Consider the following 20587-nt stretch of genomic DNA (forward strand, 5'->3'; position numbering starts at 1 on the left):
CTTTAATCCGCAGTGCTGACTGCCATTCTGCATGGCCACCTTTAAATGTTCGTCTCCTAGATTCACATTTTTTTTTCTTCCATTATGAATTTAAATTCAAAGTCTTTAAGAGTGTGTGGGGTGTGTGTGTTAAATAAAGAACTATTATCAAAAGCCATTTCTTCTGATTTACACGGATTTATTGGATGTCTTACTCTCTTTGGTGAGTCCATTATCTTTTACATACGGCTTTCACTCTTATACTTTATTATGTGTGTATTTTAATTTTGATTTATTATAAACACAGAAGACCTTACAAACATCCATTTATCCCCCATGTCCTTCCTGATCTTTTATTTTTAGAATTTAGGAAATTGGTGATTTTAAAATAGGAAAAGGTATGTGTGTGTGTGTGTGTATAGACTGTATATAACTAACAGAGCCTGAGATACGATTAGCCCCTTTTACAGAAAACGTGTGATTACCCCTTATATATTTAGCTCATTTAGAATGTGTTTCTTTGGGGATTCTCCATTCTTCCCAACATCCTTATAACAACTGCAGAGTATGTTAGGATCTGAGATGGCTGGTTGGGTGAAGGTTCCAGCTGCTCCCTCTGATCCTCCCAGTTAATGCTGCTCTGCTTTCTAGCCTATGGGAGGTGTGCTTGGATCAGGGGACTCTCTGAGATGGACTCGTGCTGGGTGATACGATTCTCTCTGGGGTTTAAATGTTCCATGGGAAGCACCTGCCAGCGTTGGAGGGGGGCCTGGCAAATCCTGGTCCTTGATAACATGGCTTGTGTACCCTGGGGAGGATGCACTGTCCTGCCCAGTTTGGGCCTTTCTGCTGCCGCAACAGGAAGCGTGATTGACATGTGCTTCCTAGTACTTAATTGGAATGAGGAATAAAAGAGATGGCAGTTAAAACAACATCTACTCAAGGCCAAAAGAAATGGCCCAGTCACGCTGGCTGCTGCCGTGAAACAACTTTAATTCTTCTGAAACCCTTTTTAGCGTCTGCTGAGGAATGTTGAGGGAGCCGGGGATTTCTGATGCCTGGCTGCTCGGAACACCCAGTCATCATAAGTGTGCCCCTACCAGAGTTCTGCTCTTGGCCTCTGGTGTCATGAGATGCTCTGGGCTACCTTTGAACTTAACCTGCTGCTCTCTGCGCTGTAAAAGTTAAAGCTCCAGGACTCCAGGATGCTGTCCAGCCTCTGAGCAGGCTTATCTTCCCACTTGGTACTCTGTGCCTCCTGCTCATCCATAGAGCTGCTCTCCCTGCCTGTGCCTTCCCTATAAAAGGAAGCTGGAAGTTTAATTGTTTCTGGGAAGCCAAACAGAACAGCATGTTTGGGACAGATACCGTCAGGAGATGGCAAAGTCAAAGCTGGAATGGAAGCCCCCTCCCCCAACCCCGTCTCTAAGTTCCATTTTTATTGCAGCCTACATAAAATCAAAGAGCTGGAGCCCAGCTGGTCCCAAGGCCGAGGGTCCTCATGGCTGCCACATGCCTTGGAGGCTCTGTCTTACAGACTTGCAGTTAATGAAAATATTTGCTTTGCTCGATACAAACAAAGTTTACGGGCAGGATTTGTGATTAGGAAATGCTTTAAATCTGCACTCCAGCCCCTAATTTCTCTTGTTCTGTGTTAGAGAATTCTGTCTCTGAGATAGTGACCCTTTTCTCAGGAACAAGCTTAACTTTTTAGAAAGTTTCTGGCAATGGTGTGTGTATTTCCATTTCTTTGTGTTCCAATCAAAAGGAAGGGACTGAAAGTCTGGGTTTGCACGTGTAGGTCAGAAATCTTTCCAAGTGGGTAGGGAGACTATTCCTTATGGCCTAGCGGGCCACCTCGCTGCCATTTACAGACCAAGTCTGTGACTTAGGTAGTACATGAGGCCATGTAGCTCTCTCCTCAAACACATGGAAAATCAGCCTTGCCTGCTGCTCCGCTATCCTCAGTAACTGTGGGGGTGTAACTACTTATATGTTCTTGTCCGACTCCTGTTGCCTAAATCTTGTAGATGCTGTATCTGCTTATAGAACCGAATGGTAGTAGGATCTGGTCATGGAACTAGTTGTGAGACAGAGAAAGTAAGTGCCGGAAGCTCTCATGAATCTCTTCTGAGTATAAGCATACAGCCCCGTTGGGAAATGTGCTCTGGTTGTAGCCACAGAAGTGGTAGTCAGGGTGCCTCATGCACTGGCTATAGATCTCAAGAGGTGGTATCGTCAAGAGTCCAGGGGGTGTAACGGTCCAAGGCAGGGACCTCTCCTGTTCACCTGGACAATATAAGGGGCCTCTACTAACTAACTCCTGTTTACCCTCCCCTCTTAGGGGTAGAATGCCTTGGCCACCTGCCTTTAGTGTGTTTGTAATTCTAGTGAGGGCTGTCTAGTAATTGTGTATTTCTTCCCTCTTCAAATGAGTGGCCTGGGCAATTAGTGATAACTCATCAGTGTCTCAGGTTTATTGAAATGCCTCGAGTGTAGTTGGCCCAGGTGAGGCTGAAGATTCTTTGCTGACTCTGCCAGCTTGCCCACAGCTTTGCCCTTGACAGCTCTGTCACCTTTGAGTTGCTTGCGAAGCCAAGGCTTCAGTGTGTTCCCCCAGGCTGGGGCAGGGTTAACAGCCCTTCCCATGTGAAAAGCCAGCACAGCAGTATAGCATGAATAATGGTGGTTTGGGTCACATCCCTTTCTGGCCTTATGCACAGAGATCTGGGGGGGGAAAAAAAAAGAGTGCCTGCTTGGCTAGACATCTCAGAGGGTTCATCCCCCCACCCCCAAGGGTGGTACATGGGTTTCTTTTGTAGCCAGGAAGTCATGACAAAGCCTAGTTGGAAAGAGTCTTTGTCAGACAGACAGGTTTTGCTTATGGAAAACTTACGTGTCTCCTCCGAATTCTACTGTCTATAATTTAGAACTTTGAAGATGGTTTGTAATCTATGGAGTGATGACTCAAGTTTCTTTGCTGTCCTTGGTTGCTTCTTGGTGCATTCTGAGGAATGTGACTTGGGGTGAGGCGGCCAACTTGGGGGAGGGGCAAGATAGGAGGAAAGTGTATCATCTGAGTGCATTTAACCAGCTACGCTTCTTCTCTAAGAGGCTCGTCCCTGCTGAGGCCTGTGTCCCTGTATTCCTTGTATACTATAATTGCATCCTCTATGTTGGAGAGGCCTGTATCCCTGTATCTTCTGTACACTATAGTTGCATCCTATATCCCTGTATTCTTTGTACACTATAGTTGCATCCTCTATATTGGAGAGGCCTGTATCCCTGTATCCTTTGTATACTATAATTGCATCCTGTATCCCTGTATCTTTTGTACACTATAATTGCATCCTCTATATTGGAGAGGCCTGTATCCCTGTATCTTCTGTACACTATAGTTGCATCCTGTATCCCTGTATTCTTTGTACACTATAGTTGCATCCTCTATGTTGGAGAGGCCTGTATCCCTGTATCTTTTGTACACTATAATTGCATCCTGTATCCCTCCCTGTATCCTTTGTACACTATAGGTGCATCCTGTATCCCTGTATTCTTTGTACACTATAGGTGCATCCTGTATCCCTGTATTCTTTGTACACTATAGGTGCATCCTGTATCCCTGTATCCTTTGTACACTATAGGTACATCCTATATATTGGAGAATCTGCTTATTCTTGAAAGTTTGATTTCATAATGGTGTGCTAGTTTGTTCCCAGGTTCCTTTGGGGGTTAGATCCTAGGGGAACCTGCTCAGAATTGAGCGTTGTGATGGGTTGGGGTTGGCCGGGGTTCAGTGAGGGAAGAGTAGGTGGGATCTGAAAAGAGAAAAGTGAGGCCAGGAAGCCCTGTGGGTGCAGTCCAGGTCTTCCATTGGGATTCCCATATTGGAGGAAGCAGACTCGGGCTGGAAGTCCAGAGAGTTCCTGGCTTTGGACCTTGTGTGGCAGTTGAGTGGTACAGAAGGCCTCCTGACAGAATTAACTCATGCTTTTGTGGTAAAGCTTGAGTTCCCCTGCAGGCAGTGGAGTTCAAGAGTGATCAGGAGAAATTGTTTAAAGAAGTATGTCTGGTATATGGGAATTATATTCTAAGAATGTAGCTCTTAGAAATTAAAGTCTTATCAACTTGTCATGAGTGGTATAACCTAAATATCATCTTTCCACTCTAGGAGGTGACTTTGGCTCAGAGACGCCTGCCTTGTCCTCCAGTGGTGACTCTCCTGTGAACAGTTTGTCCACAACAGAGGACACTTATCGTGTGAGCTTGGCCAAAGGGGTCTCTATGTCTCTTCCTTCATCACCTTTGCTGCCTCGACAATCTCTCCTGACACAGTCAAGATCGAACAAAAAATCTCCAGGTAAAAAAGCATCCCAGTATCAACATAAGCTATCTTGGTCATTTAAATTATATAAAATAAAATTTAAATATATAAAATAAAATAAATTTTTTCCACATATATAATTGCATCACATATGATCTATATCATGTATACATCATATACATGTATATATCAAGATGAGTACATGTAAGAAATCTTCTGGGAGAGCCTGTTGTGGTGGTGTATGCCTGTATACGTATAATCCCAGCACCTAAGACAAGAAGCAGAAGCGCATGAACTTGGAAGTTCCAGGCCAGCTTAGGCAACATAGTGAGATCTCATCTCAAAAATACCAAATCTTTTAGGAGAATATTTTTTCAATGTTAAAATAACTTTTAGAAGAAGGGGGTTCGAAAATTATTTCTAGCTACATATATGTTTGTGCGTCTGTGTGTATGTGCACGCATGAATTCAGGTGCCCTCAGAGTCCAGAAGGAGTTGTTGGGTCTCTTGGAACTGGAGTTTTAAGTGGTTGCAAGCCGCCTGATGTGGATGCTGGGAACTGCACTCAGGTTCTCTGTAAGAACAGAAGTTACTCTGAACTGCTGCTGCCCCCAGGGCAAACAACTCAAGTATTTCAACCTGCCAGTCTGTCCTTCCACCTCCAAGTATACTAATGAGCTGCCCAGGATAGACTTTCATAGAGATTCAAGAAGCCCTTAAAGTTCTGGATACAGGCAAGTGCCATTGACAACAGGCTGCCTGTTTATCCCTTCCAAGCATTATATAGCGGATGTGTTTGCTTGCTGCCATTATCCAGCATTGGAGCAGCTGTAAGGTTTAGAATCTGCTGACGACTCAGGCTTGTAACAGGGCAGGAGCCATGGGTCACTTGTGTAGGGCATCCTGCCTCCCTCTGTCATTACCAGCTTCATGCACGCTTGCCCATACTGAGAACAAAACCCAGCAGCGGTTAACTAAGAGAGGCTGGGATTCAGATGTGAGGAAAGCCCTTCCTGTCCTCATCCCTGGCGTCCTAGCAGGTCTTTGATATTCTTTTAAATTGGCCAAATATTTGCTTATAAAAGGCAGGATAATTTGGGTTCCTACTGATCATGTGCCAATGAAAATTCTTCTCAATTACATGGGAACATATTCAGAGTTCATCTAAATTGTGCCCTGGGGCTATGAAATTAATTAGTTTCTGGTTTCCTAAATATTTGCGTTAACTTGGAATGACATATGCGTTATTTTTTGAGTCCTGCAGTCGGTGTTTGAGATTTATGCGTGGTAAAATGAAGAGGGGAAACCCTGCGGCGCTGCGTGTGAGAAATGTCGACGTGAATTTGGTTGAGCCTCCAGAATCTCTCATTGTTCCAGAACTTTCTTATTTTGGACAGCATTGTTTACAGTTCAGTCATTAGCTAGAAATTGGTTTTTGGTATGAGGTGATTTCCTGTTTATTAGTATTTAGGGAAATTCCTGGGATGGCATTTGCTGGCCACACTGCTGTATCTCTGGGTGTTTTCCTCCTGCAAATCGGGGTTCTCACAGGGCCTTTCCTGCTAGGCTCCCCTGGTTGGGCTGACTGACTCTCCTTGGGATCTGCACACATCTCTTTTTACTCAGCTGTGTTGCTTGTCTGTAGGTTAGTCAGTTTATCAGCAGAAACTCTGCTTTGCCAGATTCCAGTTAGACGCATGAACCCTCTCCCAGACCTATCTGGGCCTTCTTATCAAATCCAGATTTAGTCAAGAAACCTGTTTTATCAGTTTAACAAGGAAGTCTCGTCCCCACCCCCAGCTCTGCCACCATCTCCCCCCCTCCGCCCCCCTTGCCCCCCCCTGCCCCCTATCTCATGTCCTAACTGCAACAAAAATTCTGTGAGCTCAGTGAATTCCCCTCCTGATTTATGATCTCTTTGTGATTTTTTTTTTCCTTTACTGACTGTCACCCTGTACCTTGGCAATACATTCCTACTTGGCTGTGCACCTTTCACAGTTGAGCCTAGTCTTACCTTGATTGAAAAATTCTACTGCAGTGGGGTCCACCATCTACTCCTGAATGAAGTGCACCTTCCTGAACTTCTACAAGTATCACTTAGTAATGTTCTGTTTTTGTTTTTGTTTTTGTTTTTGTTTTCTTCTTTAACCTTGTGTACTTCACAGATGTGGTACTTTAGGGCAAGAAAAATGTCTTAGCCAAGCATGTCATGAAGAACGGATGATTCTGAGCCTGTATCTTAGTAAGAACCTCAGTCGAAGGGAATGCCAAGCACAGAGGTTGGCATACTGAACCATGTTCAGTTGCTCTGACTATGAAATGCTACTGCTTTTGCCTCAGGGCTAGGGATCACCTGAGACTCTAGGGAATCTACATTTTAGACATAAGTTTATTACTGATAGCAAAGTCGGTGTCTGTTCGGTGGGGCTTTCTGTAGAGTTGGCAGGTGAGCCTGGGCAATGTGACTGATCTGAAAAGTTTCGAGAGGCGAGCTGGGCAGTGGTGGTGCACGCCTTTAATCCCAGCACCCGGGAGGCAGAGGCAGGTGGATTTCTGAGTTCGAGGCCAGCCTAGTCTACAGAGTGAGTTCCAAGACAGCCAGGGCTATATAGAGAAACCCTGTCTCGGAAAAACAAACAAACAGAAAAAAACCAAAAACAACAAAAAAAAGAGTTTTGAAAGGACTCTCAATATGTGGGCAGAGAAACCCTGACCGACTTGTCCTATATGAGATTTGGCTTTGAGAAATAATTCCCATAAAGATGAAATTTATTTCTAAGTTCTGTGGTTAGTCTTACAGACAGAAAGATGTAGCAGTCTTTTTCCAAATATTCAATCTTTTAATGGGTTCAAGAAAATGCTTTCCAGTTTAGATGCTTTTCTTCAACTGAGCATATCCTTGCTAGCAGAACAGTTTTTTGTGCACTGCCCAAATCCATGTAGCAAATTAGTGTCTCACAGTGGTGATTTGGCATTATTATATCAGTAATTTTAAGTTAAAAAAACTTAAGGCAAAAATGGCTGCTTAAACATGGCAGTGACTCAGAAGACCTAAAATAATATTTTCATGGCTTTTAACATACATTTTTCTTTGAACCATATCAATGGAAAAGCATTCAGAATGCTAATGTCTTACCTGTCCTTTTTTTTTTTTTTCCATTTTTAAGAAAGGTTGACATATGGCTGTGAACATGCAGTGGCTTTAAAAATACCCATCTTTTTTAAAACTAGCACTGTTGCTACTAACGATACAGTAAATACAGTGTATCTGCAGTTCCCAAGAATAACGACAAGCCAGTCCATCCCAGGTACCCATACTCTCTCCCTGTGGCCTGTGCTCCCTCACTGTTGTTCAAATCCAGCCTTCAAATTACCTTGCTGACTTTTGTTATGAGTTGTGATGTTTATAAGATGGCTTTTTAAAAAAAAATTAACATAAGTTTTTATTGATTCCTTGTGAATTTTACACATGTATACCAATCCCACTAATTCCCTAGTCCTCATTTCTGCCCCCCCCAAAGAAATTAAACAGCCATAACAACAAGCAAACAAATAAGCAAAACAAATCATTGCTCTCTGGAAGCTACAGTGTGTCTATGTGTCCGTGTGTCCCACAGTGTTACCCTTTTGCCCTAACAGCTTTACTTGCAAATGAGTCATTAGTCTGGTTCGAGGCCCCTTGGCTTCTGATATACCATCAACACTGAAGCCTCACTGAGACTCTTCTTGGGTATCCTGTTGTTACATTGTGTCATGGTGATCCTGTAGCTTGGATCCGCAGGACCAGCCTCTTCATGTGCACCAGCAGCGTACAGATGGGGTAGATGTCAAGATGGACCAACCCAAAGTCCTGGATCTGAGCCTGGGTAGTAACTGAGTTGTTTAAGCCTTCCAGCTCTCCCACACCCCTGCCACCAGGGCTAGCTCTCCCACACCCATGCCACCAGGGCCAGCTCCCCACTCCCTATATAACTGCTAGTGCCAGTGGCAGTGAGGGGCAGGAACAGCTTAGCAAGACCCTTAGACAACAATACTTCAGGTGGCAGCCCAGACTATGGAGGTCTGCATGGCCTTTGGTGATAACATGGGTACAGGCATTGTCACAGACCCTTGCTGCATTAGGGCAATATGGCCCTTGGAGGCAGCATGTGCCTAGACATCACATGACCTCAGGTGGCAGTGGCTGTTCCTCACCCCCATTGCATCCCCAGTTCCTCCTCTCTTCATAGCGCATAAACTGCTCCACTTCTCTTTCCCATCTCTCTAGCACATACTTGCTCATTGTAGTACAGCCTGCTGGCCCACACAGCAAGACCTCTCCATGTCTTCTGTCTGCCCAGGCGTGGGCCTCTCATGAAATTACTTTTAAAAGACACCAAACCTTGGAATCAAGACCAGGCTGGCTACACATAACAAGATTTTTTTTTTCTCCATAAACAAAACAAACAAAAAATGTAGAGGCCGGCCCCCCACCCCAAATTACTAATCTGTTTTATTTGCCTGTATAGAAACTCTTCACTACCTGATGTTTATCAGACTTAAAGGAGGACATGTAGTTGTCTATTTTGCTTGGATGGAGGAATAGCCAGATATGCAATTCTTTACTGATTGATGGACTGTAACCAGTGGACTGGGTGGATGGTCAAGAACTTGGAAAGAGCATGACTGGAAAATTGGTGAGAAAGATATTTGAGGAATATGGTGGTTTGACTGAGAATGGCCTCTGTAGGCTCATATATTTGAATGTTTGGTCCCCAATGGTTGGAACTGTTTGGAAAGGATTAGGAGGTGTGGCCTTGTTGGATTAGGGGTGTCACTGAGGATGGGCTTTGAGGTTTCAACTTACACATTCATATTCCCTCTCCCTCTCCCTCTCCCTCTCCCTCTCCCTCTCCCTCCCCTTCTCACTCCCCCTCTCCCTCTCTCCCTCCCCTTCTCACTCCCCCTCTCCCTCTCTCCCTCTCCCTCTCCCTCTCCCTCTCCCTCTCCCTCTCCCTCTCCCTCTCTGTATGTGTCTGTCTGTGTGTTTGTGTGTCTGTGTGTGTTTGTGTGTGAAACAGGGTTTCTCTGTGTAGTCCTGGCTATCCTGGAACTAGCTCTGTAGGCTGGCCTCAAACTTGGAGATTTGCCTGCCTCTTCCTCTTGTACTTGCTACCTTGTTGATAAGTGTGTGAGCTCTCAGGTACTGCTCCAGAACCCGTCTGCTCCTCACCATTATGGGTCATAAACCTCTACGGCTGAGTCCCAAATTTCAACCTTTTTCTTTCTTTTTTTTTTTTGTTTTTTGTTTTTTGTTTTTTTGAGACAGGGTTTCTCTGTATAGCCCTGGCTGTCCTGGAACTCACTTTGTAGACCAGGCTGGCCTCGAACTCAGAAATCCGCCTGCCTCTGCCTCCCCAGTGCTGGGATTAAAGGCATGCGCCACCACGCCCGGCCCTTTTTCTTTTATAAGTTGACTAGACTTAGTCACGATATTTTTCTACAGCTGTTGAAAAGGAATTAAGACAAGGAAGTATGTGGATAGATTTCTTTGAGTGGGCAAAGCATGGGAGAATGCTCGTGCCCCATAAAAATGCTCACCAAAAGGTGACTTCAGCAGAGTAGAGTCCAGTAATCAAGTAGACAGCATGACTGTTCTGTGGGCACCTCTTTCCATGGCCAGCTCTGTCTTTGTCCAATGGGTTCATGAACAAAGTAGCCATGGTGGCAGAGATGTAAGTCATGCATGGGCGTGACAACATGCACTTCCACTCACTAAGGCTTACCTGGCTACAGCTGCTGCCAACAGCGGAGACGCCAGCAGCTTGGTGGTGAGCTGAGTACACTGGACTACTTCCTTCTTAGAAAGAGCAGTGCTTTGTCCTTACTGGAGTAGCTAGCTTGAAAAAGAAACAAGAAACTGTCAGGTTGGAACTCTTATTCCATTATGAGTCAACTTCTATGTCCGTAATGAAGCGTCTTGATCAACACAACTTATATTCATGAACGTTTGGATTAGTACTGCTGGTAACTACTTAGATCCTGGAACCTGTGGGCCAGGGATCATATTAAAGCCAGCTTGGGTAGCTCATGCTTCTTAACTGCCACACATGGAAGTCAGAGACAGGAGGACTGGCACAAAAATTCAAGTCTAGCTTGGTCTACATAGAGTTCCAGGCTAGCCAATGCTGCAATGCAAGACTCTGTCTCAGACAGACAGACAGAGGTCATTAACCATGTGTTAATGTAAATTCTATGTGATTGAGTTTCTTGTTTTCATCACTTACTTTTGGAAGTACTGAGGATTGAACTCAGGGCCTCCTTCGTGCTAGGCAAGTGTTCTCACCGCCCAGCTATCTGTGCAGCCCCTGCTTTGTATTCAATTGTTTATATTTACCCTTCTGCAGCCTTTCTCTGTTTGTGCATATTTTATTCCTGTTTGCCAGAACATTCCATTTTCTGGGTTTCTCCTTTCGATATTATTTGGATTAGATGATCCATTTTATGATAACCACAAACAAGGACAGACACTCATTAAGATATCTCTGTGGTTGTTTGTGATCTCATGGGACTAGGGACTCGCCAGTGTCTGTCCTGTATCTTTGCTTTGTCTTCCAGAGATGAGAAATGGCCTTTTCCCGGGGCTTCTTCCTAGTAATATCATTAGCTCTTTCATCTCCGCAGGCTGCTTTGGCTCCATTAGGATTAGGCATGGATGAGAAGCAGCCTTGGAAATCTACAGAAAGTGATGACAGGTGGCCGTAGAGGTTGAACAGCCTTCATCTGGACATCTGAAATGCCCCAGTATTTATGACTTTGAGAATTGATAGGACATCACACTCAACCCCATGTGATTGGCAAAATTCAGGCACACTAAAAGTGTGACATACATTTCCTTCTGGCTATGCCTACAGGATGCACACAGACATCAACCAATTCCATGTGGGTCCCACTAGCTTCCCCCCCCCCCCCCCGTCAGCAGCTATGTTCACATATTCTGAAACCTGGAACACTGGCTTCTGCACACCTTGGACTAAGGATCCTTGTGCCAGCTAGGGCAGGGCGACTAGATAACACTGGCTATTTCTACTTCTATCTTACATTTGACCTAGCTGCTATGGTGGTTGTACAAACTAGACTTGCCTTCTGTTTCCTTTAGAGAGAACTCTGGCGAGCTATGAAGTAGAGGTCATCTTCTTTGGGTGATTCTTGGACAGTGAGTTAATGTCTGCCAAGGCTTCCCTACTACTCTATTCTGCAAGAGTGTTGCTTAATTTGGAAATCCTATCCATGAGCGAGAAGTACTGCTGGCCTTTTCATATGTTTTGCTTGTGTGTGCATGTCTGTGTGTGTGTGTGTTTGTATGTACATTTATGTGTGCATGTGGAAGACAGAGACTGATACTAGAAGTCTTCCCCAATTTCTTTTCCACCTTATTTTACCGTTGAGACAGGATCTCACAATATTCATGGCTGCCCTGAAACTTAGATCAGGGTGGTCTCAAACTTTGGAGATCTACTTGCCTCCACCTCCTGACTGCTGGGTTCAAAGACATACCCACCATACCCAACTGACCCACATTTTGTTGTTTTGAGACAGATTCTCTCACTGTACCCCAAGGTTCCCCATTCATCTAAGACAACCATCATCTTAGCCATACAAAAGCCCCAAGGAGTCTCCTTTCTCAACACAGGGACTGCAGGCACACACTGCTGTGCCTGGCTTTTTAATATGGGCACTGGAACTCAAATTCATGTCCTCATGTTTGAATAGCAGCTCCATCATTGGCTGATCCACACCCCCACTGCCCTCATCTACCGCACGTAAACCAGAGACCCGCATGATAGAACTCTTTCCTGCTCTCTCCTTTTCCCACTTTACATCATACTGTATTCCTAGTTTTCCTGAGGAACTTGGTGTTTATTGTCAGCTGTTTCATTATTTTATAATTGATTTTAAAACTAGCTTCCACCTAAATATTTATATTGTTTTTCATTTAAAGAAACTATAGCCATGTATTGTGAGACATGCATATAATCCCAGGGCATGGAAGGGCATGTTTTGTTCGCATACAAAACAAACCTTGTAGCACGACCTAAAATGTTTGCTGATTTGTTTGTAATTCCTGGTGTGATTTTTTTTTTAAACTGTAGTGTAACATGTATCACAATATGTATCATTTCCCATCTCACCAAGAATCCATGCATGCCCATAAGCCCAGTACTTATGAGGCAGAGATAGCAAGGTCAGAGGTTCAAGACTAGCCTGGGCTACATAAGACCCTGCCTATAAGCATACCATTTATCAGTAAGTCATTAGTGTTGATGTGTAACCTATCTCCAGAACTCCTTAGTCTTTTGTCTGGTAAATTTTATGCACATCAAATACCTCAGTCAAGGATGGCAGCTTCCCAGAGTGCAATTACTCAACGAAATGGACTGTATTTGTGAAGAATCTTGTTGCACACTGGCCAGTTGCTTTCCAGAAAGTTGTATTGATTTTGATGCTCCCTTCAGAGTTCACTGAGGGGTGTTCTTTTTGAAGTTAACATCTTCTGGAAAGTATCTAAATGGACGGTGCTTGTAGGCACTCTGTCTGGGCTAGTTGTGGACTGCTGAGACCTTAAAAGAGGGTGGAAGGGTCTTTCTGTCACCCTCCTCTTTTGAACTCCCCATCTGTCTGGGCTTCTTAGACATTTCCATTTTCTTTCTTTCCAGGGTACAGTGTTGGGGGCATTATCACAGCTGAGTCAGATCAAGTTCATGTTTAGAAAAACATTCAGCTGGCGTCCAGTCGCATCTGTAACTGCTTGCTGTCTTTGATGCTTGGAGAGGCTCTCGGAGATCATGGAGGCTTCTTAGACTGTTGGACTTGGGGGAGGGCACTTAGAACAGCTTGTGGCTCAGAATTCTTTGAAGAAAAGGAAGCAGAGATCCCACAGTCATTATGGAACATGCCTGAAATTTGTACAAGTTACTGATCTGTCGGTAGTACCCATCTGCCTGTACACTGCGGCCGCATGAGCGGAGAATGAGAGAATGTTTCACACATGGAGGAGAGCACAGGCTGAGGTGCATGTCTGGTGAGGTAGTTGGTGTGTCTCTGAGGCTGGCTGCTTCTGGACACGGAGAATAAGGCAGGGGACACATAGGCCCTCTTCGCCTTGCAGAAACAGCTACTTTTAACCCTGCTTTCGGTTCGAGCGCCTCAGACTACACCTTAGACTCAGCCTTCAGCAGGGACACATCCCTCTGCTGCAGTGACTAGAGCAGAGCTTCTTCCCTTCGGGAAGGTGAGGTATGATAGCCTTCCTTCTCCAAGGAGTAGGCAGCAGCTACCCCCTTTCCTAGACTAGGTGTGACTGTAACACAGGCATTTTCTGTTGTTATAAAAACATGTGTTCACACACAGAGCCAGTGTGGGTTCCACTTTGTTTTTGTTTTTTAAGATTTTTTTATTATATGAGTACAGAAGAGGGCATCGGATCCCATTACAGATGGTTGTGAGCCACCGTGTAGTTGCTGGGAATTGAACTCAGGGCCTCTGGAAGAACAGTCAGTGCTCTTAACCTCTGAGCCATCTCTCCAGCCCCGTGTGTTCCACTTTGAATTCAAGGGCCTGAGTCCACTTATTTCTCTGATTATAACTCCTAGCTCCCTATGTGCTGCATTTGGCTATACCCAGAAACTGCTCCAGGGGTATCCAAAGAATACCAGCACACCGAGTTCTCTGCTAGAGCTTGCGAGTTAAGGCAGTTGAGGAGTGGCTCAGGTTTTGTTTCTTTAGTGTCCAGACTAATGCTAATATATAGCAAGTTGCCAGCCACTGATGAAGAATATATGATTACTACATGTAAGTCTTTTTTAATGAGGGCAAGTGTATGTATATATGTGTGTGTGTGTGTATCATTAACTTCCAATATTAGAGATGATAGTTGACAAAGAGTTATTCATTCTAATAATCTTGATAATAACTAATTATCACAGAGTTTATGATATTTGCCAGACACAGTGACACACATCAGTGGTCTCAGCTATCTAGGAGGCTGAGACAGGAGGATTGCTCAAGGCAGGTCAGGTAATACTGAGACCTTAAACAGTGCGAGTGTGTGCCTGTGTGTGTGTGTGTGTGTCTGTCTGTCTGTCCGTCTGTCTGTCTGTCAATGTCTAGTCCTCTGTCCCTCCTAATGACTACTCTTGTCTTTGTTGTTTGTTTTGTCAGGGTCTCCTATGGAGTCCAGGCTGGCCTCCAGCTCCCTGTCTTGCCTCAGCCCTTCTGTGGGACTGCCACTGGGCACCACCACACTTGGTCTCCTCCCTCTTTTCCACATTGCACCAAACAGCAGTCACAGGTTTCCACGGTACCCCTCATGCTGGGCAAGGGAGGGGCTCGGTAAGGAGCAGGAGGAGAGCATTCCTGCTTGGCTGCTTGAGCTGTCAGTCACGAATGTTGCACGAAGCATTTTGGTCCATTTTTCTACTTAATTAAGTTATAGCGTTTTATGACTCACAGAAGTTTCTAATTTTCTAAAGTTAAGTCGACACATTTTTCCATTGTAATTCATCCTGTTGCATTTTTTTAAAAAACAGGTTCATTGAGACATAATTGCATACCACATAATTCTGCTATTTAACGTTCCTAGTGCAGTTTTTATAAGACATTTTCACAGGATTGCAACCATTGCTTATGGGCTAATTTTAGAACGTTTTTTAACCTCACCTAAAAATACCCAAACAAACTTCACTTCATCACTAATCATTCTACATCCTTCTCTGGCTTTCCTTCCCACTCCCAAGCCCTGAGCCGCTTCCCTTCCACTTCCTGTGTCTCTAGATTACCTACGATGGGCACGTCACACAGTTAGCATCATAACAAGATGGGGTCTTCCTTGAGTGATTTCAGAGCATGCTTTGTGGTATGAATCTACACCATTCGGTTGTCTACTTATCACATTTGCTTCTCCATTACGGACAATAGGTTGTTTCTACTTTGGGCTGTTATGAATACAGCCGCTGTGAACATCTTTGTAGTTTAACTTTGACATGCATATATGTTTTTATTTTGTTCTTGCCTATGTATGTAGTATTAGTACCAGTGGGTCCAGCTAATGTGCCTTGACCCTCGTGATGTCATGAATTAATCTAGCTTCTCACTCTCCTTCTCCTAAGAGAGAGAAAGAGAGAGAGAGGGAGAGAGAGAGATCTGCCTATCTCTCTGTCATTTCCACACCCTAGTATTTAGATCTGTGGTCCATTTTGGGTTAACCTATGTACAGCGTGTAGTATAGACTAAATTATTTCACATGTGGAATAATTTAATTTAATTCACGTCTCTTACAGTGCATAAGTTCCTCGAGGACAGGAGTCCTGTCTTTGTTCTTGTTTGTATCATTCCCCTCCCCCAGCCCCACCCAGGAGCCCTGAAAACAGGATCTTGTCATTTTCTTTATGTGGACGATGGGACCCTGGCATGAAACTGTCTGGAGGAGGAGAATTCTGGTGTTCTATGTTTACCAGCTCCGTGCGATTGGTTGAAAATACCAATGGACACAGAAGCAATGTAGAAGTAGTGGTACCTTGCATTCATAAAGCTTTTACCTTTTACCTTACCTATCCAGACCACACTGGACGGTTAATGGCTGGGCTATACGTCAGCGGGGAGCGCAGGGGCGTGTGCTCCAGTGTGGATCTGTTGGCAGCCCCTGTGCTCGCTTACCCTGCCCACACTCTCATTTTCCTAGGCTTTTCAGGTTTTGCTGCCTGTTTCCTGCCTCCTGCCTGCAGTTAATGACAGCTGGAGGTTCTAGCCAGGCACACGTATAGCAGTGTCAGCTGCACCCCGTGGCTGTGTCAGATGGCGGCTGGAACAAGCCCAGAGCCATGCTCAGAAATGAATGTTTTGCCTCAAAGAAAATAGGTGGGGGTGGGGACTGTGGGAATCTTTTTGATTATTGCTGATTCACATTGAAACCCAGAAATCACAGAGGCTGGTAGAGGCTGTTCTCTAACATTAATGAGTGTTAGCGTGAGGTAGGAGCAGACAGAGAAGGCTGGTGCTCTGGCTTGAATCCTCAAATTTGTTGTGAAATGGGAATGTTGGTAGGGGGTCGGAATGGCTGGCTGTGTTGAAGGCAGAGTAGCCAAAGACGTGCAAAGCTGGGAACTGGGAAATGAAGGTAACAGAGTGATTTTTTTTTTTTTTTTTAAAGGAAATAGACTGTGGAGACTAATGTGCCTTTCCTTCTCAGGGTCTCCTCACGTGGCAATTGCAAAACCAGCTCTAGTCTCTTTCCCTAGTCATAAAAGGACACATAAGGTTTTCGCAGGGTTTCTGCTCTCAGAAGCCCACCTATTGTGTGGTTTTTGAGACAGAGTTTCTCTGTATAGCTGTCCTGGAACTCACTCTGAAGATCAGGCTGACCTCAAACTCTAGAATAGAATAGAATAGAATAGAATAGAATAGAATAGAATAGAATAGAATAGAGACCCACCTCCCTCTGCCTCCCAAGTGCTGGGATTAAAGGTGTGCACCGGGCTGCCCAGCAAGGCCCACCTACGTTCACTCATCTCCCCATAGCCTCTTTACTAACGGCAGGCCATCAGGGCTTAATACAGACACAGTCTGTGTTCCTACCCTCGCCTCCATTAACTCAGGCCCTGTCATGGCCACTAAGCTGTACCTCCAGTCCCTCTCAGGATACGTTTCTTTCCTCTTTGTTTTTGTGCTGAACACGGAAGCCAGGACCTCAAACACATTAGGCAGATGCTCTGCCCCCGAGCTATGTAACCAGCCCCATAACCTTCATGGTCTAGAGCAGTGAGCACTGTGCCCAGGAAGCCTTGCTGAGAGTAGGTACTTATCCAGAGTACTTGGCAGGGCCACACCTGGCATCCCTTCTTTAGGAACTGCTTCTCCAAGGAAATTGGATTTTCTCATTACTTCCTTCATCAAAAAGCCTGCCTTGCCGATCACAGGTGCCGAGTGCCGGCAAACATGTCACCTTGGAAAGGCCTGGGGGATAAATCCCCCACCCGAAGCCCTGGTCTGAGTAGAGTGATCCTTCTACCTGAGAGGGGAAAGGCCTCCCTGGTACAGTCTGTCTGCAGTTCCTGTAGTCACAGGCAGGCCAGACTTGGGGCGTCACAGCATGGTGTGCAGGGGCTGACCAGAGGTGTTCCCTTATGGGGAGATGGGGCTCTGGTGCCCTTCTTACAGGTGCGATCTTGAAGGTGTTTCCTTCAGTTCTCATGCTGAAATATTAAGCTGTGATGACCTGCCATTAGGGGATGGGCTTTGGGGAGGAGAGAACAGAGAGCCCACAGCAGTACTATGTGCTCTTATATAAGTAGGCAAAGAAACTAAAGCTGGCTATACCTCAGCCATGCGAGGACACCATGAGAAGACCAATCCTTATCTTGAATTTTCTACTCTCCACACTATATAAAATAAGCTGTTTAAGCTACTCCGTGTTTGGTTGTTCTGTTGCAGCAGACTATACTGAGCTGACTATACCACAGGGCAAGCCAAATTTAACTTAGAGGCTGATGTGTAGGTATGGTGGCTGCTATTTCCTTGGGAACCATACCGTATGGAGCTCATCTCCATCTTCCTTCGTGGCTCAGTGGCCAACACTGAATTCCCACAGGATCGGTCTTCCAGAGCCTTCATCCCCAGCCAGATGCCCTGCAGTGGGATTCCACCCTTAGATCTATGACTTCTGGCAAGGGTGTGTCATCCCCTTGGCTCTGTTCCTTTGACTAGGGCACAAAAGCAGTATAGTGCAGCCAGATCCAGTTCCAGCTCTACCCTAGCTCCTGGGGTCGCTCATGGCCTCTGGCTTTGCACGTGACTCATGTGAATTGGATAATATGCTATTTGTGGGTAATTGCCTGGTGAAGGAAGCTGGCTTTCAGAACTGGTGACTGGAATGAAGAGGCCAAAGAAAGAGATGGGGCTTGGCAGAAAGGGGGACATGTAGGTAAGGCAGAAGTGCCTGATGATGGCCTGCCTTGGTATGTATGACAGTCCCCACATGTTCTCAGACATGAGAGGCCAATGCTTCAGAAGGTGGTGGTGACTACATACTCCGTCTTTGCTCACTAAGCAATGGGAGCAGACCTGTGGTGCAGTCAAGCTGACAGTAGTAGCCTAGTGTTTGGAGCTGTGCATAGGAGAAAGTCACGGTGGTGTTCCTTAATGCAGTTAAATGATCAGGTCGGTACTGGAGTGGAAGCCTTCATGTGGGATGGCTTCAACATCGATTCTCTGCTCACGGCAGCTAGCCCCTCACAAACAAACTGTCTCTAGATGACACTGCTGTTATTTTTCCTGTCATCGAAACAGATTGATGTTTACTTGGGTGTATACCAGATGGAGTAGAGAATTTGTACAGTGTACATGTAGCAGAAACATGTGCCTTGTACATCACAATCCTGTCATGTACAGGACAAGTGTGGGCGGGGCCTGGCTGCGGGGCCAGCAAATGAGACTGCCACAGTTGGCTGCGTGTTTTCTCTTTCTTTATGGAGAAGGTGCAGTAAGCTTTGACAGTCCAAGCTCTAGGGACACTGCTGTTTTGGGCAGGACAGTGTTTCTCGAGGACTCTGGATAAAACACGTGTATGCTGGGAAGTACCCCATTGTACCAGTCAGAAAAGTGACAGTCAACCTCAAGCTCTTTAGTAAAAACACAATAGGGGTTTCTTTTCTTGAAAACATTTTGCATATATATATACACACATATGTGTGTGTGTGTGTATACACATACATATATATATATATATATATACACACACATATGCATAGATATGTGTGTATATATATGTATAATTTAGTGATAACAGTTTTTATTAGAGCCAGATGTAAATGCTCTGAGACTTGAATGAATATTTATGCATTCGTTTGAGTGTATGCATGCAAAGAGGTGCTTGGAACAAGGTAGCTGTGAAATCTGAGCAGGTCTAGCCTGTACTAGGTGAATATGAGCTGTTGTATTCTGTCCCCGCTTTTCTTTTACTGCTCTAATAGAAATTTTTTTACACAGGCTTTGTATCATCCCGGCAGACAGACCTGGGTTCAAGTTCCAAGGCCTTGTCTTGGTAGTGCTATATCTTTGCAAGTTACTAGTCTGACTTCCATATAGAAATGACAATCAATCACCTACCATATACACTCCTCCCTTCCCCTCCCTTTGGGAGGATACAGATGCCGATTATAAAGAGCTGTGTTCCCAGAACATGCTGGAGAAAAGCAGTGAATGTTACATCAAACCGGTGCTAGAGATCATACAGTTTGCTCTCTCTGGCCATTGTTGGCCTCGTAGATGTCATTTAAAAACAAACAAACAAACCTTTGACTTTCTATCTCTGACTAGGAAGCCAGTGCTGTTGAAAGGCGGGGACTTCTAAACTGCCTTGGATTTGGGTTTGTGAATGTTGATGAATCTGTTCACCTCTGGATTTGTGTTTAGACATTCTGGCCTTGGCTTTATGAGCGAGTTGGGCCATCCATAGCTTCTGTAGAAAGGGTCTTGCTGGATACTGGTTTCCGTTTCCTGTAGCATGAGTTGTTCATTCCTCATCCCGTGGCCACTTTTATCGAAAGAGATGAAGGTGAACCATGACAACATAAGTGAGCATGCGTGGAGAAGTGTGAGCCCCCCTGCAGGAGCAACAAGCTGAAGGGCGCCTCAGATGGCTACCTGAGCCCTAGAAGATTCTGACAGGGGAAATGAGTGTCAAATCCAGGAAACCTACCCAGTACCTGAGGACTGATATGTGCTGTCTTTGGCTTTCACAGCACACTCTATTTTGTTGTAAGATTTAGAAAAAAACGTGTGTTTGTATGCATTTGCATGCACACACTTGTATATGTGCATAGGCATACATACATACATACATACATACATACATACATGCATGCATGCAACATACATACGGGTACCTGAAGAGACCAGCAGAGGGCATTGGGTATCCTTGAGCTGGAGTCACAGACTCTCCTGAATTGCTTGAAGTGGGAGCTGGGACTTGAACTCCTGTCTTAAGAAAGCAGCAAGCGGGCTGGTGAGATGGCTCAGTGGGTAAGATCACCCGACTGCTCTTCCGAAGGTTCGGAGTTCAAATCCCAGCAACCACATGGTGGCTCACAACCATCCTTAACAAGATCTGACTCCCTCTTCTGGATTGTCTGAAGACAGCTACAGTGTACTTACATATAATAAATAAATGAATCTTTAAAAAAAAAAAAAGAAAGAAAGCAGCAAGCATTCTTAACTGCTAAGTCATCTCTCTCGCCTGTTTTCTATTTCCTA

The 20587-nt window shown here is 45.0% G+C and overlaps 1 protein-coding gene across 12 annotated transcripts in view; it reads left to right on the forward strand.

Annotated features, from left to right (window-relative positions):
• The window catches only part of Tanc1 (tetratricopeptide repeat, ankyrin repeat and coiled-coil containing 1), a 234393-nt gene that overhangs the window by 108693 nt on the left and 105113 nt on the right, over window positions 1-20587 (forward strand). For all 12 annotated transcript variants that reach the window (XM_017319203.2, XM_030251967.1, XM_017319205.2 and 9 more), the window contains one exon: window positions 4148-4336. In XM_017319203.2, coding sequence (XP_017174692.1) covers window positions 4148-4336 — 189 coding nt within the window. The remainder of the gene's footprint in view (window positions 1-4147; window positions 4337-20587) is intronic.

This window comes from Mus musculus, chromosome 2 (assembly GCF_000001635.26).
Source record: "Mus musculus strain C57BL/6J chromosome 2, GRCm38.p6 C57BL/6J".
Classification (NCBI taxonomy): Eukaryota; Metazoa; Chordata; class Mammalia; order Rodentia; family Muridae; genus Mus; species Mus musculus.